At 41.4% G+C, this 27,498-nt stretch overlaps 1 protein-coding gene across 5 annotated transcripts in view; it reads left to right on the forward strand.

Annotated features, from left to right (window-relative positions):
- BABAM2 (BRISC and BRCA1 A complex member 2) overlaps nucleotides 1-27,498 on the forward strand; it is a 307,233-nt gene that overhangs the window by 46,931 nt on the left and 232,804 nt on the right. For all 5 annotated transcript variants that reach the window (XM_084622917.1, XM_084622915.1, XM_084622913.1 and 2 more), the window contains exons 3-4: nucleotides 5,932-6,008; nucleotides 24,848-24,942. In XM_084622917.1, the coding sequence (XP_084479043.1) occupies nucleotides 5,932-6,008; nucleotides 24,848-24,942 (172 nt within the window). The remainder of the gene's footprint in view (nucleotides 1-5,931; nucleotides 6,009-24,847; nucleotides 24,943-27,498) is intronic.

Genomic DNA, 27,498 nt, shown 5'->3' on the forward strand with positions numbered 1-27,498 from the left:
AAAGGGCTCTTAAAATCAATTTCCTTACTCCACCCCTGACAAGTGGATTAGCGCTTAAATCGGCCTTGCCGGATCGGATTTGGGGTACTGTGGACACAATTCAATGGTATTGGCCTCCGGGAGCTATCCCAGAGTGCTCCATTGTGACCGCTCTGGACAGCACTCTCAACTCAGATGCACTGGCCAGGTAGACAGGAAAAGAACCGCGAACTTTTGAATCTCATTTCCTGTTTGGCCAGCGTGGCAAGCTGCAGGTGACCATGCAGAGCTCATCAGCAGAGGTGACCATGATGGAGTCCCAGAATCGCAAAAGAGCTCCAGCATGGACTGAACGGGAGGTACGGGATCTGATCGCTGTATGGGGAGAGGAATCCGGGCTATCAGACACTCCGTTCCAGTTTTTGAAATGCCAAAACCTTTGACAAAATCTCCCAGGGCATGAAGAGGTCATGACAGAGGTCATAACAGGGACGCGAAGCAGTGCCGCGTGAAACTTAAAGAGCTGAGGCAAGCCTACCAGAAAACCAGAGAGGCGAATGGCCGCTCCGGGTCAGAGCCCCAAACATGCTGCTTCTATGATGAGCTGCATGCCATTTTAGGGGGTTCAGCCACCACTACCCCAGCCGTGTTGTTTGACTCCTTCAATGGAGATGGAGGCAACACAGAAGCAGGTTTTGGGGACGAAGAAGATGATGATGATGAGGTTGTAGATCGCTCACAGGAAGCAAGCGGAGAAACCGTTTTTCCCGACAGCCAGGAACTGTTTCTCACCCTGGACCTGGAGCCAGTGCCCCCCGAACCCACCCAAGGCTGCCTCCTGGACCCGGCAGGCGGAGAAGGGACCTCCGGTGAGTGTACCTTTTACAATACTATACATGGTTTAAAAGCAAGCATGTGAAAGGATTAATTTGCCCTGGCATTCGCGGCTCTCTTGGATGTACTCCCAAAGCCTTTGCAAAAGGTTTCTGGGGAGGGCAGCCTTATTGCGTCCTTCATGGTAGGACACTTTACCACTCCAGGCCAGTAACACATACTCGGGAATCATTGTACAACAAAGCATTGCAGTGTATGTTTGCTGGCGTTCAAACAACATCCGTTCTTTATCTCTCTGTGTTATCCTCAGGAGAGTGAGATATAATTCATGGTCACCTGGTTGAAATAGGGTGCTTTTCTTCAGGGGACACTCAGAGGTGCCCGTTCCTGCTGGGCTGTTTGCCTGTGGCTGAACAGAAATGTTCCCCACTGTTAGCCACAGGGAGGGGGGAGGGTTGAGGGGGTAGCCACGCGGTGGGGGGAGGCAAAATACAACCTTGTAACGAAAGCACATGTGCTATTTATGTACTGTTAACAGCAAAGTTTACCCTGAAAGAGTGTAGCCACTGTTTTATAAAATGTGTCTTTTTAAATACCGCTGTCCCTTTTTTTTTTCTCCACCAGCTGCATGTGTTTCAATGATCACAGGATCTTCTCCTTCCCAAAGGCTAGTGAAGATTAGAAAGAAAAAAAAAATGCACTCGTGATGAAAAGTTCTCTGAGCTCATGCTGTCCTCCCACACTGACAGAGCAGAGACGAATGCGTGGAGGGAAATAATGTCAGAGTGCAGGAAAGCACAAAATGACCGGGAGGAGAGGTGGCAGGCTGAAGAGAGTAAGTGCTGGGCTGAAGAAAGCGTGATGAAAGGAAGCAGGATTCAATGCTGAGGCTGCTGGAGGATCAAACCAGTATGCTCCAGTGTATGGTTGAGCTGCAGCAAAGGCAGCTGGAGCACAGACTGCCACTACAGCCCCTGTGTAACCAAACACCCTCCTCCCCAAGTTCCATAGCTTCCACACCCTGATGCCCAAGAATGCGGTGGGGGGGCCTCCAGCCAACCAGCCACTCCACCACAGAGGATTGCCCAAAAAAACAGAAGGCTGGCATTCAATAAATTTTAAAGTTGTAAACTTTTAAAGTGCTGTGTGGCATTTTCCTTCCCTCCTCCACCCCTCCTGGGCTACCTTGGTAGTCATCCCCCTATTTGTGTGATGAATGAATAAAGAATGCATGAATGTGAAGCAACAATGACTTTATTGCCTCTGCAAGCGGTGATCGAAGGGAGGAGGGTAGGGTGGTTGGCTTACAGGGAAGTAGAGTGAACCAAGGGGCGGGGGGTTTCATCAAGGAGAAACAAACAGAACTTTCACACCGTAGCCTGGCCAGTCATGAAACTGGTTTTCAAAGCTTCTCTGATTCGTACTGCGCCCTCCTGTGCTCTTCTAACCGCCCTGGTGTCTGGCTGCGCGTAACCAGCTGCCAGGCAATTTGCCTCAACCTCCCACCCCGCCATAAATGTCTCCCCCTTACTCTCACAGATATTGTGGAGCGCACAGCAAGCAGTAATAACAGTGGGAATATTGGTTTCGCTTTAAACATCCAAATGCACATTCTACCACCATTCTGCACTTGCTCAGCCTGTAGTTGAACAGCTCCTGACTACTGTCCAGGCTGCCTGTGTACGGCTTCATGAGCCAGGGCATTAAGGGGTAGGCTGGGTCCCCAAGGATACATATAGGCATTTCAACATCCCCAACAGTTATTTTCTGGTCTGGGAATAAAGTCCCTTCCTGCAGCTTTTGAAACAGACCAGAGTTCCTGAAGATGCGAGCGTCATGTACCTTTTCTGGCCATCCCACGTTGATGTTGGTGAAATGTCCCTTGTGATCCACTAGAGCTTGCAGCACTATTGAAAAGTACCCCTTGCGGTTTATGTACTCGGCGGCTTGGTGCTCCGGTGCCAAGATAGGGATATGGGTTCCGTCTATGGCCCCACCACAGTTAGGGAATCCCACTGCAGCAAAGCCATCCACTATGACCTGCAGATTTCCCAGGGTCACTACCCTTGATATCAGCAGATCTTTGATTGCGTGAGCTACTTGGATCACAGCAGCCCCCACAGTAGATTTGCCCACTCCAAATTGATTCCCAACTGACCGGTAGCTGTCTGGCGTTGCAAGCTTCCACAGGGCTATCGCCACTCGCTTCTCAACTGTGAGGGCTGCTCTCATCTTGGTATTCATGCACTTCAGAGCAGGGGAGAGCAAGTCACAAAGTTCCATGAAAGTGCCCTTACGCATGCGAAAGTTTCGCAGTCTGCTGCTGCTTTCACGGAGGGAGGAAGGGAACGGGGGCCTGAGGATATGTACCCAGAACCACCCGTGACAATGTTTTAGCCCCATCAGGCATTGGGATCTCAACCCAGAATTCCAATGGGCAGTGGAGACTGCGGGAACTGTGGGATAGCTACCCACAGTGCAACACTCCGGAAGTCGACTCTTGCCTCAGTATTGTGGAAGCACTCCGCCGAGTTAATGCACTTAATACACTTAGAGCATTTTCTGTGGGGACACACACACTCGAATATATAAAAACGATTTCTAAAAAAACGACTTTTATAAATTCGACCTAATTTCGTAGTGTAGACATACCCTTACTCTGACTACACTGAGGCTTTGATCCTGAAAGTCCTCTCTCAGAGCCTGATCCCATATCTATTGAATCAAGCCCTCTGTGCATTGCAGTGAACACAAGGTGCGGGCTACACATGGGCACAAATAAGGTTAAACAATAGTATGGTGAGCAAAAGTCAATCTGAAGCCCCTGCATGTCTTTGACTTAGTTTTCTGAGTGTAAGGTAAAACAGAGGTGGGGTACAGGGAGAGAATGGATGTGTTTTAGGACATGGGTTTTCAAACTGTGGGGCATGTCCCCTTGTGGTGGTGGTTGGGTGGGGGTGCAATGAGGATACTGGGAGGCATGTGATGGGATGTGGGTCTGTGACTGGCTGGGTGTCTGGGCCAGAGCAGGGCAGTAGCAGGGAGAACTCATAGGGAGTCCCCAGCAGATGACGGGGAGCGCAGCCACACCCTGTCCTGGCAGCAGCCTGCTCCTCTTCCCCTCCTCCCAACTTGACCATTGGGGACTTCTTGCTTGCTCTCCCTGCTACTGCCCTGCCCTGGCCCATATACCTGGCTGGCTGCAGTCCTTGTGTATTTACTCTCTGGAGCCTGTGGGTGTGAGAAGCTCTGGGAATAGGGGAGGGAGGGCAAGGAATCCAGTTGCACTCCACGCTGCCATAGGTTCCTCTGGGGATGGAGTCAATCAGATCATGCTGCTACCCCAGATGTGAGCTGCCTGTTCTCCATGAGTCACTTTCTGTCCTGGATGGGTCCGAGTCGGGGAAGGAGGGAGGGTCCGTGGAGAAAGGGGGGCACAGCAAAAAAGTTTGGGAATGTCTATTTTAATAGAAATGAGCTTAAGCACCATTCTCAATATGCCAGTGAGGCACTTAGCTATATGCACTACTCTAACCTCTCTTCAGCTGCAAGACAGGTGTAATTTTGCATCTACATAATAGCTCTCGCTGTACAAGGTTAGGTGTCCCTGTGCTATCCTACTTCCCACATTTTACTTTTGTTTATGCACATGATCCGGTGGGTAGTATGAGTGACCACCCGTCCCTAATTGGGCAGGACAGTCCTGAAATGTACATTTCAAGTCCTGGTCCCAGGCTGAATGACACTGTGTCAGCATTTGTCCCAGATTCCCTGTGATGCTGCTATGCACCTGCCCAAGGCTTAGTGGTGGTGCCAGTCTCTTCCTGGTGTGTGTGTGTGGGGGGGGGGGGAGGCTGAGGCCCTCCCTCGCCACAAGGACTCACCCCCTGATCCTTCTCTTTCCTCCGAGGCCCGGAGCTGGGCCGTGCTAAGAGCCACCTGGGTAGCCTGGGCCGTTGTGGGGAGCCCCGGACCCTCCACCTGCCTTTGGGGTTGGGGCTGCTTTGGGGCTCTTATCACTGCATAGCTTTGGCTCCTGGCCTGGTCAGGGCGGGGTTTCGGGGGAAGGGTAGGAGCAGGAGGCAGGGCCACAGAGGGAGTGGGGCTTCTGCCTATGTCCTGTTTTTGCATTTTGAAAAGGTGGTCAGTAGGGTACTGCACTGGGACTCAGGAGACGTGGGTTGTATTTGTGACTCTACCACTGATCTTATGTGTGACCTTGGGCAAGTCACTTCACTTCTCTAGGCCTCTCTTTCCCTTCCTACCTTTTGTCTGACCTGTCTGTTTAGACTGCCAGCTCTTTGGAGCAGGAGACTGACTTAGTATGCATTTGTAAAGTGCCTACCACAATAAGACGCAATCTCAGTTGGAGCCTTTAAATTCTGCAGTAATAAAAATAATTTCGTACATACACATTAAAATATTTTTTTCTTAAATGACATGGTGCAATCACTAGTGTTGTTAGCCCATGGGAATGGGAACCTGGAACACCTGATTTCTAATCCCAGCTATGTCACTAGTTTACTGTGGTTTTGGGCAGATAATTTAATCTCTCTGTTTTATTTTCCCGAGCCATAAAATGGGTAAAAATGGCTGTGAATTTTTTACTTCATTTAAATTCACAATGCATCTCAGTTTCTTCAATAATGGAGACAGGGTGTACAAGTCTGTTGTACTGTTGAGTAAGTCAAGGAGAGCTGGCTGTTTCTGTACTGCATGAGTTAGAGAGTTTGGTGGGTTTGGAGGCTGATTAAAGTGTGTCATAGAGAAGTGTCTCAAATCAGGGAGCTGTTTTCCTGGGAGATCCTTTGATGCTTCAGACTGGTAGAGAAACTGCTGTTTATTGGGACAGGTCTAGATATCTCAAATTTTTGTGTGAACTTACGGATGGACTGAATGGAATGAACCGAACCTCCAGCACTGTGGCTTACTCCTCCGTCCGCACTTAATCTTTTTGTTTTTCCAGAAATGTGAGGAGAGCAGGATGCTATCAGCCTTTCCATAAGAATTTCTACTATACCATCTGGGTAGTGCTCGCTCATCTCATTTGTATCTTGTTAAGCATTGTTACGTCTATCACTATTGTTTAGAGATTCCTTTTCTTGTTTTCATTTTTAGCTGTACCTCTTTGATGCCTGGACCCAGCTGTGATCGGTTTAAGTTGCATATACCATATGCAGGAGAAACACTCAAATGTAAGTTAAAGCCCTTTATATCACCCATTCTCGACTTCTCTCACCCCGTTCTATGTCAGTCACAATGCTCTGTGCTAACAACTTAATATTTCCCAGTGTTTCAAACTTTGCCATTTTATCGTGAGTCTTGTGATATTTGGTGTCATCTTAAAGCTCCAACTTCTGGAGTAATGTGACTATGTGAAAATCTTAGCTTTTGGTTTTTTTAAGAAATAAGTTTCTAGTTTTTATAGATGCAGAGAAAAGGTTGAAAACATAAAAAGATAACCAAAATTTATTATTTTGTAAAATGTGATTAAAACTGTTATAATTTTTGGAGGCCAGACTCATGCTCTTGGAATGCTTTGGGCTGACAATACTGATTTCCTCTCTGGTAGTGAGGATTTTCTTACTGGTACAGTATTTGTGACATTGTATAGAGACACAAATAACTGGCACAGATTGTCATGCTGGGTGAAGCAGTGGAATTTGTTTTTAGTCATTAATACTTTCAGAGATCATTTGGCTATCAAATCTTCCTTTCTAAAAGCCATTTCTAGTGATAAATGTTGGTTTGTTTGACCCTCCCATTGTTGAATGAGTATTTGGTTGTAAAAATTAGATAAGAGAATATTTCCTTTCATGTTTTTAGAAGACAGGAAAGAATTTTCTCATCTTCTCTGTTGCCATTCAGCTGCAGGTAAAGAATGGTAGAAGTTGTGAGGAGGGATAACTTTAAAGCAATACTAAAGTGACTGATCTATCTTGGCTATCAAATGCATATTAAAAACTTGCTTTATTGTTTCATGGCCGTGATTTTGCTTCCATCAATGTATCTGACTTGTGAAGATCACACTTTCGTGGAATTTCATGTAGTGTTCATTCAGATGTAATGATCAAAAAGTGTCCATGTTTGTCTGTCTCTCAAATCAATTCTTATAGCCTGTCACAGGGTGCCTTGCCCTTTGAGCATGACTGATCCAGTCCTACCTGTAACACTTATTTTTTCCATCTGTGTGAGCTAAGTCACATGATAGGTTGTGTGGCTAAATCAGCTGTTCTGGGATGGAGATAAGACAGAAGCCTGTGAAGAGCCTGAGGGAGAGAAGGGAGAATCCAGGTATGAACCCATGGGGAGCAGCTGCTTGGTAGAGACTCAAAGGAACCAAGGAGTGCCTGGGCCCAGCTAGAGACTAGGGGGACAGAAGACTCTTTTGTGTTTGTTTTGGACTTGGATATCCAGCAAGAGGCACTTTTTCTTTAATGACTTAGCTAAATGGCCAGGTCTCTGTCGCAAGTTATCACTGCAAACAAAACAAGCTGAGAGGTTGGGAGGTTCAATCTAAGTGAGAAGAAACCGAGGCAGTGACTATCCCAAAGCTCGACCTGGTAGGAGGTACAGCTACATAACCTAAGGGCTTCTCTACATGTGAAGTTAGTGTGCAGCACGCTAGGGTGTGAATTTACAGTGCACAAGTTACTCTGCACTAACTCTCTATGTGAATACTCTTGTACTAAGCTAAACCGCCTGAGAGCACTTCTGGTACATAGCAAGAATGTTCACTTGGGGAGATAGTGTGGAGTAGCCCGTGTGCTGTCAGTTCACACTCTAGCTTGCTGCACCATTGCTGCACTCAGGCCTTCAAGTTGGAACACTGTATGATTTCAGTGTGGTCTACTGGCTTGGTTTATTGTATCTTTGCTTTTATCTGTAAAGTTTTCACTTGCCATTTCTGAAATTCATCATTCCCTCTCAAATTTTATTTTTTAATTAGAGGTGGGTCATCATGTTTTTTTATTTAGGTCAGTCGTAAGTGATGGATAGTATAGATTTTATTCACAAAACCTGTTGTTTGTACTCTGGTAGTCACACTGATCTAGAGAGTGTGTGGTACAGTTTAAATGCTGAGAATTTTTTATACTTCAGTATGCATTAGGACCTGTTATCTGATTGCACAATACTTTAGAAGCCATGCTCCTTTTACAAACATCAATCTACAGAGTTTACTTTCTGTATAGTTACAAATATTTTATTGGTAGTTTGACATTTACAGCAAAATCTATCATTCCAGGAATTTACTTTAGGTAGGCCATGAAATTATTTTAGTTTTTCTATTTTGTGATTATAGTTCACCTAGACTCCAACATGACTGTCAGGATGAAGTGTATATTTAATCTCCTGTTCTAAAAGTGCCAAAATGTTTGCCAGGGTTCCCTACCCACTGTGAACTCTAGGGTACAGATGTGGGGACCCGCATAAAAGACCCCCTACGCTTATTTCTACCAGCTTAGGCTAAAACTTCCCCAAGGCACAAATTCTTTGCCCTTGGAGGGTATGCTGCCACCACCAAGTGATTTAACAAAGAATCAGGGAAAGGACCACTTGGAGTTCCTATTCCCCCAAAATATCCCCCCAAGCCCTTATACCCCCTTTTCTGGGGAGGCTTGAGAATAATATCCTAACCAATTGGCTACAAAGTGATCACAGACCCAAACCCCTGGGTCTTAAGACAATAGAGAAATCAGTCAAGTTCTTAAAAGAAGGATTTTATTTAAAAAAAAAAAAAAGTAAAAATCACCTCTGTAAAATCAGGATGGAAAATAACTTTACAGGATAACAAAAGATTCAAAAACACAGCAGAATTTTCTCTAGGCTTAGTTTCGAAGTTACAAAAAACAGGAATAAACCTCCCTCCAGCAAAGGAAAAATTCACAAGCAAAACAAAAGATAACATGCCTTGCCTGGCTTTTACTTACAATTTTTGTAATATGAGAGACTTTTAGGATGGTTTATAGGAGAAGGAGTGTTCTGACCTGATGCTTCTCTGCTTCTCAAGAGAACACACAAAACAAAGTCCCCCTTCTCCCCCAAGATTTTAAAGTATCTTCTTTCCCCATTGGTCCTTTTGGTCAGGTGCTAACCAGGTTATCTGAGCTTCTTACCCCCTTACAGGTAAGGAGGAATTCTAGGCTACCCTTAGCTGTATGGTTATGACAGTGTTGCTCGGGATTCCTCACAGAAATATGGGTAGATAATTTCAGAAAGATGAAAATAGAATCTTAGATGCTAGAGATTACAGAGAACACACTGGAGCATTATAAATTTGGATATTTCCACCATGAATGGTTATGACAATGTTGCTCGGGATTCATCACAGAAATATGGGTAGATAATTTCAGAAAGATGAAAATAGAATCTTAGATGCTAGAGATTACAGAGAACACACTGGAGCATTATAAATTTGGATATTTCCACCATGAATTTAGCCTAACCCCTTTGGTACATACTACTTTGGGACCTGGTGGTATTTTTTCCTCATATATGAAGAAGACAACTATGTCAACTAGCGTTCCTTACTTTTGTGTACACTGTAACCTCTCTGTTTAGAGAGATGTCCATTTTTAGATAAAAAATAATAATAAAATTCTTCAGCATCCAGGGTGGCAAGTTCAACCGCATTTTAAAGCCTTGAACAACCTACTTCCATATATTAAGTTCCGTAAAACAATGTTTAAGACTTGCTTTGTGGCCAGTGCCAGATTGCACTGAAGGATCTTAACAGTGCAACAGCGGGATTGAGAATGTTTCCATAGGAATATAATAGCTGCCTGATGTATCACCTGCAGAGCTCTGTTTTCAAACAGTTCATTGAGAGACCAAAAAAAGTGAGTGTTTTTGAGTGCAGAGAGACCAGAGTTATTCCCAATGAGGGAAAATTTCATAAACAAATGAGCCATGTGCAAGGAAGTAGGTGTACAAAGTGCATACTGGTAAACACAGGCAGTAAGCCTAGCTTTGTAAGAGTGTGCCTGGAACTGCTCTTCTTACTTATCTTTGTGGAGTGTGCATTGAACTTTGGTATCAAGATGGAAATGCCATCAAATCAGCTTTTCTTCATTCACCGTGTTTCCAGGTTCCATGGTTTAAAAAACCAAAACAGCCAATACATGCATGTAATCGTGTTGTTAACTTATACACTAATTGAATAAGGAAAGTGATGCAGATAAGTATTTTTTTCAGACTAATTGATTTTTCAGATTATTAATAATAATTGATGAATGGAAGTGTTAATTCTTCTCAGCATTATGAATTTAAAAATGCTTATGAATCATTCATAGCATAAAACAATGTTATGGCTCACACAATAAAGATTTGTGCCAATGGGCACAAGAAAGGGTTAATAATTTAGGGTTCAGTAAATAAGTCTGTGACCACTGTGGGGGAAGCCTGCCTCTGTAGGCAAGCAGAAATCTGTAAAAACTCCCTGAAGCCTGTTGCCAGATCTGTTTATCTTTCCAAGGCAGAATAATTCTGCAAAGGAAGATTGCAAAATCTTGCAGTAGAAAAAGGTAGGCTGAAATGGTCAGGGTCTCCTGTGTCCAGGGCATCGTGCCAAACATAGGCTGAAGTGTCTGGTTCCTTTGTGGTTTGTGCTACATCCTCTTTGCAACAGATCAGGTTTGTGCGGATCATCAATCATAACTGCTGCCACAATGCAAATACCCTGGTACTTTGTCCCAATGTGTTGAAAGCGGTTGGCATACTTATTTAGGGAAGTACAGCTGTACAATCACAGTCTTGTTTTCCATAATATCAGGAAGCTCACAATGGTTACTGTTGTTGCTTTCCTCCTTGAAAAATGGGAAAAAATTTACTTGCAGTAAATTCAGTAGATGCCGGCCAGCAACTTAAAATCATGTTTTTGACGGCTTTGGTAACATTGAGCAGTTAGCAGTTCAGAATGGCCTTTCCTACCATTTTAATACATTTTCTTCAGTTCCAAATGGGGATTTATTCTGTCCTTCAAATTTCACATTCAGTTCACTTTTGCTTTTAGTTTTTGCTTGCTCTGGTGTTCTTGGAAGATTATCTCACACCAGCCCAGATAAGGCCCTGGGGATCTCCAGTGTTTTTTACTTCATTTAAAAGAGACTTTAGTACTGGAGAACACTTTGTATTAGATCAGGCATAAATATAAATCAATTTGCCTATATTGCATATGTATTTTAATAAAAGATTAGTAATTTGAAAACTATGTTCATTTAAAGAATCATGCACAGTCCATCATCTTCTGACAGGGAAATAATAATTTTGTCTTGTTGTTTTTATGATCACGACAGAGTGGATGCCTTAATGGTTTAAACGTAAGGCTTAACCTTCTTATAATTGTGCATTAAAGTCATAGCAGGGTCATCCTGGAGCTTCATTCTTCCAGTGTTCTATGGTATTCCATTAAACTCCATAGTTTGGTATAATAGGGTCTTTTAGCTGTGACCTTAAAATCATGGTGCTGTCTGCTTTGCATGGCTGTTAAATACCTTATGTCATTTTTCACAAATACCATTTTTTCAAAAATAGAGGTTTGCCTTATTGTCCTTGGTCAAAATTCCAGCTCCTATTCTAGTATAAAATAAATGTCTTAAATATCAGGTAACATAGAGGCTGCTGTACTGAGTACATTATTAACTTTGATATTTATTTAAATTAAAAGATTAATTTTTAACTCTGAATTCTGTGTGTATAATGCTTGTTTTTAATTAGGTTATTTCCTTTTTCCTTTAAAGAAAGAAAGAATTGTCCTCTTTCAAAATTACTGTCACATCTCATTTTTCCCAGTGAGCATGAGGCTGTCAGCTGCCCTCAGTTAAGTTGTTTTTTCAAAATAGCCACTGCCTCCCATTGCTCCTGATGGGAATGAAGTCAAGTTGCTCTTGGGGATGATGTTAGGCCCTTTGTCCTATCAGGGATGATGTTAGGCCCTTTGTCCTATGAGGAGCTGGAGAGGAACACTGGGAGGAGCAGGTGAATGGAGGCAGGAGCCATCTTAGCTAATGGCAGCCTATGACATTCTTTCCACTGAGAAAAATGGGAGATTGGGAGGGCAATTTAAGAAGGGTAACTGAACTGATGACAGTCTTTTGCCTCAGTTCCATTGACGATAATAGATGACAGCCATTTTGAAAGAGGACAGTTCCTCATGGAATTCTCTGAACTAGAACGTTACTTATTCAGCCTCTTTCATTTATGAAGAATAATGGAGAAATGACAGTTAATCCTAAAAAATTCTTCAAATGTAGCCTATGCACAAGGTTTTTACTATATGGAAAGTTTTGAAGAGTCTGTGATATTCCCATTATTAACATAATTAGGTACAAAAAGGGTCAGATAATATATATCAGGGAGATTGAATCCCTGCTACAAGGGCAAAACTCTGCCTTAACTGTGGAGCTGCAAGTGATGTCTCCATAATTACCAACTGAGCTACCACATATGCCAAGTACAGGACAACTTCTTGTTCTGAAAAATTAATTATTGTTTGAGAAGAAGTATACACTACAGTAATCCAGCTACTTTTGCTGGTCTCCTTTGTGAAGGAGCAAGGGAATAGTGTTGTATCAGAATGTTCACTGTGAGCAGGTTTGTTAATATTTTTGTTGGGTTTTACCTTTATGAATGATAACCATAATTCTAGTATTTCTTAATGCCCTGTTTTAATTATCAGTCCCCGGATTATTGTACTTTTGCCTCATTGAATCCTGTGTTTGTCTTGTTTCTGATTTTTTTTCACTCAAAAGCTTTCACTACTTTTCGCTGCTAAGAAATTCTGATAGAATTTTCTTCTGTGCTGTTCACATTTCTTTTTTCAGGCGCTGTGCCTCTCTCTTTGTCCTTGAGTGCTGTCATCTGGAATTTAACGGTGATTAAACAATGTGTTGCCCTTGTGATACTACTGTGCTTCTCTGTGGCCTCTTGAACTACAGTATTTTTATCTTATTCTTTCTGATTTTCACTGTTTTTATGTGAGTGGTTTACAGATCTGAGCTCTATCTCACCACTTCATTTCTCTTCCTTTATTGTGAAGAGCACTTTTTGTCTCCTTTGAAGACCAGTTTTTCTTTTTAAAAATTTTTTCAGTCCATGTTATAGTTCTGTATTCATTCTTTTCCCTAGTGCAATAGGCTCTTCTTCTAGTTCTCTTTGGCCTGTTTCTTCAAGGTGGGATCCTATGTTATTCATTGCTTATTGGTTCTGCAAAACTGTTTGAACCCTCTTGATACGTTTTTGCCTCTTTACTGATTTATTTGCTTTTTTGGAGTTATTTTTACTTTAGATCCTCTTGTTTACCTGCAGTCGTAAAAGTAATTTTTCAAATTAAAGTGTGATTTGAGAGATTTCCATAATTGAGCTGCAGCATGTTTTTCCAGTATTTTATATAAAGCTTTGAATATTTTGCACCAGAGGTGGTTAATGCCTTGCTTCAGCTTGGGATAGGCATTGAGTTCTTGGTTCCTGTATAGTTAGTTCAGTTGGCAGGCTTCTTCTACTTGGGGATACTCTTTCACTGTCTATTAAATCTCGCCACTGGGAATCTTCCAATAGCAGCCTATTTTTTTCTTTGCTTTATTTCATCTTATTTCTAGTTTATAATCGCTGTCCCATTCTAAACAATCAGTCTCCCTCATTTCTATCCCTAGCATGCCCTTGACTTTGATGACATTTTGACTTTTCTCTGTCCACAATTTCAGCCTGTCTTGAACAAGTAAACATATGACATCATCTTTCCTTTTTTAAGCCAAAGGTTTCAGACCGAAGATTATTTCTTAAACAAGAGAAATATCCTTCAAGACAATTCCACCTCCTTTTTTGCTGTCCTAGACTTGGACCTCCTGTTTGCCTCCACGATATGTATCCCCTTCATTCAACTTACCTCGTTCAGTGTCTGACTCTACATATCATTACTCTGCTCCGTATCTGCTGAAATCCTCATCTATATCTTCATCTTCTCTTGCTTTGACTATTGCTTCTTTTTCTATGTTCATACCAATTACTAATATCTTTGGAAATCTGCTGCCCATCTTCTCATTGGCCATCCAACATCTTGACAGATGAAAGGAGACATGACAAAGTCGGTCCATCAGTGCTGCTTATCAATGGTATGGGGAAAAAGCCCGATGCATGATCAGCAAACCTTCCCACAGTGGATACAGGTCCACTTGCCAGATGGTGGTTGAAGCATACGTTGCTTCCTGGCTTGCCTGCGAGCCTCAGCCTGGGCTCTCTGATGGCTCTCCACAGTCACTGCACCAGCCTTAACCTGGCTTCTCCAAACTTAGCGATTTTGGGCAGGATTTTCCCAGTTGTCAGTGGGAATACTGGATTTCTTGAGACGTTGCTTGACCTTGTCACTGTATCAGAGCTTTGGCCTTCCTCTGCATTGTGGGCAGTTCTTAAGCTGGTCATAGAGCACAACCTTTGGCAGACAGTCTTGAGGCATGCGTTCCTCGTGTCCCAACCAGCAAAGCCTGTGAATGTCCAGCATAGTCTGCATAGACTAGTGGTCCCCAAACTGTGGGGCACGCCCTCCTAGGGGGCACAGAGGAATGTTTGGGGGGGTGTGCGGTGGGGCTGGACCAGCCGCCATGGGGACAGGGAGGGAGTGCCACCCAGCCCTGCTCCACACCCAGCTCTGCTGTGGTCCCAGCTCCCTCTCCATTCCTGTTCTCAGCCTTGGCCCCTTCACTCCTGGCCCTGGCCCCAGTTCTCCCCCCAGCCTCGGCCTCTTTACCCCTGTTCATGCCAGGGAGGGGGAGCTGGGGCAAAGGGGGGCATGGCTGTGAAAAGTTGGGGGACCACTGGCATAGATTTTCGGCCAGTTCTATCAAGGATCTCATTATTGGTGATCCGTTGGTCCCAAGTAACATTTCCCACCTTCTCACATTTCCAAATGAATACAGCCATCTCCACTGGCTCTCCATTCACTTCAGGATCTAGTACAAAATTGCTCTTATTTAAAAACTCTACAAGTATTTGCTCCAGTCTGTCTCTTATATCTTATCACTGTCCCCCCTCTGCTTCTCTGGCACTGGCTCTATTTCTCCTCCTTCACATAATCTTAACTTTGTTTTGCAATGGCACCTCTTGCCATCCAAAACAGTGTTGGTGTATCTTATTTCTCTTCCTCATCAACTCTTCATTTATCTTCATATCTCAGCTGAAAATACATATTTCTTCAATGCAGATACCCTCTTAATTTTTTCTCTCTCTTCTCTTTATTTTAACTTTGCAATAGATATATTAATTAACTCTGCAAAGGGTTTTCCAACACACATTATATAAAAGATGAAGCTGATTTTATATTGTGTTTATATACAATAAAGTGCAGTTACATTCTAATCAGTGGCAGTGAGGGGCATGCAATGATTTTTTGTGTCACAATGACGTCCATATCAAATTTACACACTTTACAGATAAAACCATGTTTTCTTAAGTGCCAGTCAAGCTGTGCTTTTTTTTGGCTTGTTCAGCATTGTTAGTAATAAAGGTTCTGAAATTAAAACTTTAGCTCTGTTGATTCTAATCTTCTTAAAGCAGGGGTCTCAAACTCCCGGCCCGCAGGCCATCTGTGGCCCACAAATGTCCCCAGTGTGGCCCACGGGGCTCCAGCAGTTTTGGGGCTAGGTCTCTCCCTTGGCCCCACCTGCCGCCCCCGGGTGCTCCCCAACCCCCAGGCTATTTACAATGGCCCGGGGCCCTGGCAGCAAAGCGGAGCTGAGTGGCGTCTGCCTGCTCGCTCCATGTGTCTGCCAGCCCCGCCCTCTGGCCCTGGGGTGGGACTGTGCCTCAGCGTGCTGCCCATGCCCCTGCAGCCATTGGGAAGCTGCAGGGGTGGTGCCTGCAGCAGCGTGCAGAGGCTCCCCGCCCTGCCCCGCCTTGGAGCCCCAGGTAAGCGCCGCACCCCCCAACCCCCTCCCAGAGCCTGCACCCTCTCCCCACCCCCCCCACTTCCAAACTCCCTCCCAGAGCCTGCACGCCTCCCCCCTCCTACATCCCAGAGCCTGCAACCCACCCCCTCCTTCTGCACTCCCAGCCCAGAGCCTGCACCCAGCACCAAAACTCCATCCCAGAGCTTGCACCCCAGACCCACTCTCTGACCTAAACTCCATCCCAGAGCCCAACCTTTCACCCCTTCTGCACCTAAACTCCCTCCCAGAGCGTGCACCCCAATCTCTTACCCCAGACCTCCTCCCCCACCCAAACTCCCTCCCAGAGCCTTAGGCAGGTATGGGACAGAGTTTGGGGGGGGCAGGTTCTGGGCGGCATGAGTAACACTATTGGCCCGCTGGAAGGATTTGAGGACTGGCACTGGGCCTAAGGTAAATTGAGTTTGAGACCCCTGTCTTAAAGCAGGCTCATTCTCATATACCTGTATAGACCATGTGATTTTAACAGTAGTAAAATGTTGTTTTAGTTATTAAAGTAAACACTATAACTCTTAATATAAAGAGAGAGCAGATCTGTTGAGCAATACTGTGCCATTTTACATAGTCACTTCTGTAGCCATAACCACAGTTTAAATATTTGTACACAGTTATGAGTTATAACTGAGATGCATGGAAGTGAAGCAGTTTAAAAACTTTTGCAAACAGTGCTCATCCTTTTACAGTTTCACTTCAACACCTGCAAGGTCTTGTTTTTTAGTTTTAATTTGAGTGAATCTGATGTGAGGAAAAGGGGGTCCGAGTGACAGCTCTGCAGACTTAAATCCTGTTTCTCCACAGGACAAGTAAATTATAGGCAGCGAAAATGCAAACTTCCCCTCTATGTTGATCCCCTCCTTTAAATAAATCCTGATCTGGAGGGGACCCATGTTGGAAGGGGTTGGTGGGAATCTCAGTCTCTTAAGTTCATTGACTCCTTGACCTCTGTGCAGACAGCCAACAATGATAGGTATTTTAGTGATGTATACCCTTATGTGTTAGGAAGTGGTGTGAGAACAACCAGTTCATTTCATGAAGAGTAGCAGACCACTGTCTGATAATAACAAGGTTCAGTCACTACCTATCTGGGCTGAATCCTGCACTGAACACTGAAGTGTGGGCACAGAGATTCACAAGTGTTTCTCAGTACAGAATTGGGATCCTAAGTATGAAAAGTTCTGTGTCCCACCACCAATCCCCAGAACTACACAGGCTGCAAAGACACAGAGAGTTTGTATATATGCTCTCTCTTTCGGTTCTCTTGTTTGCTTCTGATTTAGAAGTGCTGAAGATTGTGTAAAACAGTGTTTTGCTTACTTGGGCTGGGTGATGTTCCAGCATTCTAACTGAGTATGGAAAAAGCTTACCCATTAGGAAGATGGTTTAACTGCAGATTTGTCCTTCTACTTTACAAATCCCACAAAAAATAACATGTTTCAAGAATAAAGAATGTACACATTTCTTACATGTGTTATATCAAGTTACTACTGTAATTAGTTGTGGTATCATTTTTCTTAATAGCAAGATTCATAGCGTTTAAGTTCAGAATAGACACTAGATCATCTGGTCTTACCTGCTATAAATCACAGGCCATTTGGCTTCCGCTTCCAGCCATAGATTCTTGTTATGCCATTCTTTGCTAGATTAAAGAGCCCTTAGTACCCAGTGTTTTCTGTTCATTAAGGTACTTACACACGACAATCAAGTCAGCTCTCAGTCTTGTTTTTGATCAGCTAAACAGATTGAGCTCTTTAAAAATCTCACTGTAAGGCATTTTCTCCAGCCCTTGAATAACTTTTATGGCTCCTTCTTGCACCCTCTCCAATTTTTCAGTGTCCTTTTAAAATGTGGAAACCAGAACTGGATGTGGTATTTGAGTATCACTCTTGCTATTGCTGTATACAAGGCAAAATTATCTCACTCCTCCCCGCATATATATCCAAGGATCCCAGTACCCATTTTTGCCAAAGCATCACACTAGAAGCTCATGGAGTTGCTTGTCCACTATGGCCACTAGATTGTCTTCTGAGTCACTGTTTTCCAGAATACAGTCTCCTCAGTCTGAAGTTATTGGCTGCATTACTTGTTCCTAGGTGTATAACTTTCTGGTGTCTGCATTTGGCATGTTTTGTTGAATGGTCCCAGCTTATGAAGTGGTCCAGATCTCTCCAAATGACTGCCCTGTCTTCATCATTATTTACTACTCTGCCAATCTTTGTGGTTCACAAATTTTATCAGCAGTGATTCTGTATTTATATATAGATGATTGATGAAAAATGTGAAGAGCATCAAGCCTACCTATCTGCAGAACCCCATTAGAAACTCCTCTCCTCAATGATGATTTCCCATTGGCAACTACTTTTTGACATCTCTCAATTAACCAGTTCTTAATCCATTTAACATGTGCTTTATTGATAATGTATATTGCTCATTTTTTTATCAGAATATTGTGTGGTAAAAAGTCTAATGTCTTACCGATGTCTAAATATATTACATCTATGCAGTTACCTTTATCAACCAAACTCGTAATCTCTGTAAAGAATGAAATCAGATTTGCTTGACAAGACCTGTTTTCTATAAAGCCATGTTGATTGGCATTAACAGTGTTCCAAGCCTTTAATTCTTTATCAGTTGACTCTTGTATCGCTTTTCCTATTATTTTACTCAGGATTGATAAATGATCGATTGGTCTGTAGTTTCCCAAGTCATCCTGTGTGCCTTTTTTAAATATTGGCACAACAGTAGCACTCTACCAGTCTTCTGGAATTTCCCCAGTATTCCAAGATTTATTAAATATTATCGTCAGTGGGCCAGAGATTCTTGGATGCACGTTATCTGGGCCTTTGATTTTAAAATGTTTATCTCTAGTAGATGATGTTTAACATCCTCTTCGGTTTCTAATAGACTTAAAATTACTCATCAGCCTCCTGTGATACAAGCACATCATCCTGCTTTTTTTTTCATATACAGAACAGAAGTATTTATTGAACACTTCTGCCTTTTCTGCATAATTTTTAATATTTTTACGGTCTCCATGTAATAATGGGCCTATGCCATTCTTAGGATTTCTTTTGTTCCTAATGTATCTCAACCCCCCATCTTCAAAACCACCTCCTTATTGTCCTTACTTCTGCAAGCCATGGATTTTCCCCTGATATCTTTAGCTTACATTATCACTTTTCTATGCTTCATAACTTCTAAATTATATTGATTGTCATCTGTTCCCCCTGTTTCTATTTGTTATATATTGCTTTTTTATTTCTAATTGCTGCCTTCATTTTGCCACTGAATCAGGATGGGCTTTTAGCCAAAGTTGTCCTCTTTCTTGATTGTTGTATTGTAACTTTTTGGCCATCTAATAAACTCTTCTTAAAGAGTTCCACATTTTCATTCATTTTTTTGTCTAAATTTTTCCTCCCAATTCATTTTGCTCATAATTTTCCTCAGCTTTGGGAAATCAGCTCTTTTGAAGTGCCAAATATACATGTTACTGATTGTGATCTTCTGTTTGTCCATATTGAATATAATCAGGTTATAACCATTGGTTCCTAGGCAACCATCAACTTCATGTCCAGTGATTAATAGTGGGGCTGACAGACTCCAGAGGGACCCCGTCAAATGCTCTATGTGGGGCTTTTGAGTGCAGAATTGGATGAATGTTTCTCTAGGAGTATACAAAGGGAGAGCTGAATAGCAAAGATTAAATCTGTCATGCAAAGCTGACAGCAGAATTCAGCCCTCTGTATGTTGCAGTACAGAATAGGATAAAGGTGAACATTAGCTTTAGTATTAAACTTTATTTTTCTTTGTTTTCTGAGTTTGAGACTTCCAATATTATCTGGCTGTAATTTTTCATGCCTTGTTTATAATAACTAATGTCCTTGGTCATAAGAAGTTCATCACTCCTGATTTCACGTAGTCATAAATTGGTGTTTCTTTAGTCCCTCTTGTAAAAAAAAATGAATGTTAATTCATTCTTCCACCGCAGGAGTTCTCAAACTGGTCTGTTGAATGTTTGTTGGTCATCCACAGAGATGATTCCACTCCTTTTTTACATCTGTTAAATTGTATTATAGAATCTAAAAATACATTTCTAACGTTATTTTTCCGTGTAAGTAATTTCTGTAGTTGCAACAGGCATGATGCAGTATATGATTGGTCCCCTTCTTTTGTTTGCAAACATGGGACGGTTGGGCATGCACAAGACTATCTGCCTAGTAACATATGATCCACATTATGGAAAAAAAATTAAGAACTATTTTACCTCATGTTGTACCATTCTTGAACTTAGGCTGGATGACTGGGTGTCCCCTGGTACTCCCATAGGCAGCACATAAGGATGTGGGTCCTCCCATATGAGAAGAACCCCTGCCTCAGTAAGTGATTTCAAGAGGTGCCTGTGGGGTGTCTCTGTCTTCCAGCCTCAGAGAGAGGGAAACAGTAACAGGAAGGGAGCTACTGCTATACCCTCTGTATTCTTCAGCTTGAATGGACTATTACAGTACGTGCTAACTGCAAAACAGTCCGATCCATCTTGTATTTAGCTATGACACTCTGAGTACTTTACCCAGACCTGAAGAAGAGCTCTGTGCAGCTCAAAAGGTTGTCTCTTTCTGCAGCACAAGTTGGTCTAGTAAAAGATGCTGCCTCACCTACCTTGTCTCTCTCCAATGTATAAATTCAGTTGAAAGCATCAAACTAATGACTGAAAGCAAAGAGGAAAATTACTGTGTTTGCAAGATTGATTTGGCAAAAAGTGGCTGAAGAAACAATATGACAAGTTTTATTTGCTACTGTGATAAGGGGCCTAACTTAAGGTGACCTCAGTTGGTGATAATGTATGTCATCTGGTTAGAGAGAGAGCTCAGCCCAATACTCTGAAGGGCTTTCTACGTGAAGAGGGAGGACATTGATTTTAATGTAGAATTTTACTGTCCTCTAGGAACCTTGATTCACACATAGGGTAATGTGCTTGTGCTGTCTGGTGTTAAGGACAGTCCTAAAAACAGCCTTTTGTTAATTGAAGACACCAGAAAACTGTAGAAAAGAGTATTGCAATAGTCTAAACTGTATTAAATGCTGTCACCAACAGGGACCTCTATGGTCACAAATGATAGGTAAACACATCGGTGCCTGACAGGGCAACCTGAGCAGCAGTGTCAAACTGCAAACCTACTACCTCTTACCATAGCGTTTGTATATTTTAAAACTCCATCTTATTCAAATAGTATTTGGGTAACATCTAAACTCAAAAGGGTTGCATTTCAGAGGATCCTTATCTAGTAGCTATAGCAGAAGACTGAGAGGCAATTAGTGTTCTGTGCTGGCTCTGCCATTGATTTGCTGTGTGACCTTTGGGGGTGGGGATGTCATACAACTTTCTATGCCTCAGTTTCACCATCTGTAAAATAAGGACAATATTACACAGATATTAATAGGGTTGATTCATCTGAACCTACAAGCTCTTCTTCCAAGAACCTAAAAGTGCTTTACAGATGTTAAAAGTTCAGATTCCGATCCTGCAATGGGCTGTGCATGGACAGATCCCTGCACCTGCATTAAATCCCACTGACTTAAATGGTGCTCAGCACAGTTGCAGGGATTCACTTGTGGAGCTCATTGCAGGATCAGAGCTTTCATCTCCAGCCTCCCTTGTGAGGTAATTAAGTTTCCTTACTTTATAGATGCGGGGGGAGAGGGGGAGGGAAGGCGTAACTAAATTAACTTGCACAGACTTATATAGGCAATGAATTGGAGAACTGGGAGTAAAACCCTTGGGTGGTGATCCCTGGGTTCCGTGCTTCTCAATTAAAAAAGATATTATAAATGATTTAAACATTTACTACATATACAATTAATGTTCAGGTTGGATTGTAATATCTATTATGTTTTCATATTTTTAGAGGTCGAAAATTTTCAGACTGAACAGATGCCTTTCAGAAAATGCTGCTCTTATGAAATCAAAACTAGGCCTGTCAAGCAATTAAAAAAATTAATCGTGATTATTCGTGTGTAATAATCGCACTGTTAAACAATAAGAGAATACCATTTATTTAAATATTTTTGGATGTTTTCTACATTTTCAAATATATTGATTTCAATTACAACACAGAATACCAAGTGTACAGTGCTCACTTTATATTTATTTTTATTACAAATATTTGCCCCGTAAAAAACAAAAGAAATCGTATTTCTCAATTCACCTAATACAAGTACAGTGGTACAATCTCTTTTAGAAAATTTTAGAGCCTGCAAATCCACTCAGTCCTACTTCTTGTGGAGCCAGTCACTCAGACAAACAAGTTCAGTTACAATTTGCAGGAGATAATGCTGCCTGCTTCTTGTTTACAGTGTCACCTGAAAGCGAGAACAGGTGTTCACATGGCACTGTTGAAGCCGGCGACGCAAGATATTTACGTGCCAGATGTGCTAAAGATTCATGCTTCAACCACCATTCCAGGGGACATGGGTCCATGCTGATGACGGGTCCAATGCAACATAGATTATAGATCATTGTTATGTTTTGAAACTCCATTGAACAGAAAAATGTATGTAGAAATTCTTAGTGGATTGATTGGGTGGTTCAGGTGGCTGATCATAGACTACAGAAACTTTCAGCTTTAGGTTACTGTTTCAAATCCCTAGGAACGGTGTGAACGAAATTTGTGTCCATGTGATGGTGGTTTGGTGACTTACATGAAATGAGCTTGATGGTTTCCACTTCAGTTTCCAGTGGGCACACATTCACATTAATAAAAAACAACATAAGTTGCACACTAGTTGGCAGGGAGACCTAGGACTGAAGCCCATCATGACTGAGCTGCCCTCCTCATCTCTATAATAATAATAATATCTAGCACTTACATATCATTTTTGTCTGTAGAACTCAAAGTGCTTTACAAAGGAGGTTAGTGTCATTATCCCCATTTTACGAATGAGGGAAAGTGAAGCAGAGAGAATGTAGGTGATTTGACCAAGGTCATCCAACAGGCCAGCATCAGAACTAGGAATAGAACCTGGGTCTCTTAATCACCCTATCCACTGGACCACACAGCTTCTGGAGGTGATGCCTTTCAATGAACGTTGAGACATATTTGCAGAACTTTAGCTGTTACAGATTGTCAGCATTTCCCATTCTCTACCTGTCCCATGAATGAATAGAGGACATCAGGTTGCGGGGCTGTTTATCCAGTATTCTTCATCAGCACTAAATTAATACACAACTTGTTGAAAGCTGAAAACCACCTAGAGGTTTTGTCTCTGTGTGGACAGAATTTTATATACTACTTTCCTGTTTTCAGTTCTACTGTGTTGTATGGGTTTTACACAGGTAATAGTACATAAAAATAGGTTTTAGCTGTTGGCTTCTTTCTTTTAATGCCTGCTGCCCCAAAAATCTATTTTACATGCAGAGCTTGTGGAGCTACTGCCTATTATGTATCTTCAAACGGAGAGCGGAGAAGCAGGGAAGAAGTACTAAATGCAGTTTCTTTCGAAGCCAGTTCTTCGTGTTTAGCCGAGTGTAGTTCTCTGAAAGTTTACATGATAACAATCACATATTGATCTATGTAAACTCTTGACATTTAAGTTTTTATAGTACAAACTAGAATTTGTTAACCTATTGTAAGCAGTCATAATCTTGCTAAGTAGTTTTGTTGCATATTTTGTGATATGTAAGGTGAGAACTCAATGTCAGAGATTGTGACCTAATTAATATTCTTATTTAATTTCAGATGGCATTAATACACATTAAAAATAACATATAGCCCAGATCTTTAGTATTTCCATTATATTCTGCTCCACTCAGTCAGGATGTGGTTAGTTGGGATGACTCCAGTTGATCTATTACATCCTCTCCCAAATATTGTTTGCTGGGAAAAACCACTCCGTAATAGGATGATAGGACCATTCCAAATCCATGGCACTATTTGTTTAATACAGATCTGATGACAGTCTGTGTCTCAGTCAATCCAGTTAGTAAGGTCCACAGAGACTTCTACCGAACTTAGAAACTCCGTACCTACCTTAATCCCCACAGAGTTTACTAACTCACCTTAATCAAGATTGCTGCTTAAATGAAGTTTGAGAGGCCTGTGTGTCTGTTAAGCGACTTCTACTGTATAAAGATTTTTTTCGTATCAAAACCAGCATTAAAATAGCCTAATGAATGGGGCTGTTGTTGTCATTTAACAGAATGCCCAAAACCTGTCGGTAAATCAGGATTATTTAATGCATTTTAAAATGTTTATTTTGTAGTTCTCTGTTCATGTGTAATGAGTGTGTTTTGTGCCATGTAGACAAAATGAAAAGCTTTCTTTTTGAAATAGGTTACTAAATGTAGAAAGTGCTATAAAAAGGATACCTAGGAGTTCATATTTTATTTCCCTAATATTTGAATAATATGTAGTCAGTTTACAACTCCAGTGATGATTTTTTTTCTCCACAGCTGTCCACACCGAAAACCTAGGTACAACAATTAACCTGTGTTCTGTCTCTTATGTCATTCAGTAATAGAGATTCTGCAAATGGTACTTACCTAACAGTTTTGTGATAATTCTCGAGGCAGTATTGTTTCTTGTTTCCTCTCCCAATATTCACTGCATTGAAAACTTGGCTTTCTGTATGTCTACCTTAGGGTTTTATACTGCCACCCATCACCATAGTACCTGAGTGCCTTCCATATAAAATCAATAGCAAAACAACAGGTTTTCCTTAGTAAACAGATATGACTCACAAAAATACATAAAATAGGTATGCTGGGTATTAATTTTTAATTACTTAATATCCCAGATGTGCTGCTTTCAAGAAGGTGCTATTTTTATATGGTTGCTTTTCTAACTATATCAGTGCTTCAAGGTGTCACCTTGTGGGATAAGCAGTGAGAAACAAAGCAATAATTTATTCCATGTTTTCTGTTCTTCCACAGGAAGATTCAGTGCCTTCAAGAATTAACTTTATCATCCAGTACATCTGATAGTTGTGTTTTGCATATGATGTCTGTTAATTGAAAATGGACTTACTGAAGTTTTCCTCTGCAGTACTTAGAAGTTTGGGGATATGAAGTGGAAATAAACAGTGCTTTTCATTTATTTTTATTTCAGGGGATATAATTTTCAATGCCCACTACCCAGAGCTGCCACCAGATTTTATCTTTGGAGAGGATGCTGAATTCCTGCCAGATCCCTCTGCCTTGCATGTGAGTACAGCTGCAGTGGTTTTGTGATCATTATGTGCTGGAGAGAGACTTGGCTTTTGAGAATGGCTCAATAATAGGAATTTGCTAACAATGCAGATTTTAAAAAAAATCTTTTATTTCACTGTAATGTGGGTATGTAGACACTTTCTCCACTTTAAAACCATAATTATGGAGTCAACTAAATCATTTATTTCAAAATGTTTTAATTAAAATAAGACATCATATTCCCCATATCTAATCATTTAGAATGTTCTGCAGGACATAACCCTGTACAAAAAAAAGTTGCTTTTTAAAAAATCAGTTACTTCTATTTAGCACCTGATAATTTTCAAAGATTTGCTTCTTTCAGCAAAGGGGTTAACCTTTGCCTTGCCCTTGGAACATCATTTGGACTTTGGTAGAGTTTATTTCATGGCAGAGAATGAGGTATAACTGGGTTGGGCTTTGGCATTCGTCTGTATTAATACCAGAAAGGGTGGGAAACAAGTGGGAGTGTTTTGTGGCACCATTGTGTCAGACAAGACTCTGAAAACTTTATACTTGTAATGAAATGTGCTGCAGTAAAGACAGAAGCATGCTTTGGGGAGGGGAGATAATAAAATGAGCACATTAGGTGGATAATACTTCGTTGCACAGTGTTGCTAGTGTAGAAGAAGAAAATACATACCATAGCCAAGTACCATAAACACGAAATATTACTGAGTATTAAAAATTAGTCTTTAATAACAAAGCCTTGTACCTAGAACTGAACTTTGGTTGGGTACTTGTGATACTTCTAACTCTGATATAGTAGTCACGTTAGTGTGCCTCCCTTGTCAGACAAATATGCCTGTTGCATAGAGTTGCAGTCTTATTCCTGATCAGTGGCTAACATCAGCAGTGTTTCTCACTTCTGTTGTAGTGTTTTAAAGCTCAAATTAAATTTTCAGTTTTTGCTAAATATTTTTTAGCTTGCTGACTTCTGTTGTGTTTCTAGTTCTATACTCTTATGAATGATGCATCATACTAAGGAATCCATTAGTCATAGATACATTCCATATTGATCCATTAGTCATCAGCGTGTTAACAAAAATTCTACTGGAAATACTAAGATGGGTTTTTCAGCTAGCCAAGCGCTTTGGAAGTTCTGTACCTAATTCTGTGTGTCTGAAATTTGAAAGATGTCATTTGGATACTGGACATATTTTGTCTCTTGTTCTGAGGCTGCAGAGTGGCTAACCAATTATTTTAATTTATCTGACTAGCTCATTTGCTAGCAGGGAGTATCTATTTGTTACATTTTGGGATGTCTAACTTAGATTTCTCGATAGTTGGAATGTTTCTGTGACTTGGCAAATGGACTGTTAATTTAAAACTGTTGTTCATAAAACTGAAAACACCAATTTCTTTATTATTGTTGCTTTTAAAACGCTGAAAAATAAAAGGTAAAACATGATTTAAAAGGGATAGCATTTTTCTTTCCGAGGCAAAAATGATTGTCTACCACATAGAAAAGCTGAGTGCTTTCTTTAAATGGATCTAAGTTGTTTTGTACCCTTACCTCACTTCAGGAATTTTATTTTATTATGGCCTTTATATGTGCTTGGGCTTTTGAGGGCTATCTTCTTAATATTCACATTATTTCTGTTCTCAAGCAGGATGCAGTAATCCAGTACTAACTGGATTTTATTAATTGTGAGCTACTGGGAAGTTAAATCAAATATAAAGAAGAATATGCATTATAATAAGTAGAGTCTAAAATGTATTTTCATAATCTTTAATTAATTTCTTAAATTCTCCTAATTTTTACCCCTTTCTCTGTTTAGTTCTTGTTTCACTCTATTCCAAGCTTCTCAGTGGTGCTTATAGCAACATCACTTAGAGGTTTGTGTCTCCGTCACATACATACATGACATACAAAGTAAAGAGTAACACACTTTTTTTTTTTTTTTATAGCAAAGAGATACTTGCAGCAAATGAGGTGTGAAACACTTCAAGGGAATTCTGGGCATCTTGCAGAAGAAATATTTATATAAAATTCATTGCTAAATAAGTTTTGTGTGATAAATTTTGACAAAGTATGGTATATCACCTTATCTTTAATGTTAAAAAAGAGTTCCTGGTAATGTCAACCTAGTCATTTAATCTGTCCAATGCCGCCTCTTTCTTAACTCGTCCCTTCTTTACTTATCCAACTTTGTCTTTTATCATGTAGCTCACCATCCCCATTTCTTCCCAGAGATGCCAACCTCAATGGCTGTTTGTCCCCTTCTCCCACAATCACCCCTTTGCTTTCTTCCATGTCGCTTCCTACACATGGAACCTTCTTTCTGAGCTGACCGCAAAGCTTCTACACTATAGAACCTGGCTACTCTGGACTGCTACCATCTGGTCGCTAACCAGTTTGGAGTGGGAAAGTCGATGGTTGGACTCGTGTTGATGGAAGTGTTCAGGGCCATTCATCGCATCCTGCTCTGAAAGACCATGACTATGGGCATCATTCGTGACATTGTAGATGGCTTTGCTTCCCTAACTGTGGAGGGGTGCTAGATGGCACACACATTCCAATACTGGCAC

The sequence above is a fragment of the Lepidochelys olivacea genome, assembly GCF_965140295.1.
Source record: "Lepidochelys olivacea isolate rLepOli2 genome assembly, chromosome: 3".
Classification (NCBI taxonomy): Eukaryota; Metazoa; Chordata; order Testudines; family Cheloniidae; genus Lepidochelys; species Lepidochelys olivacea.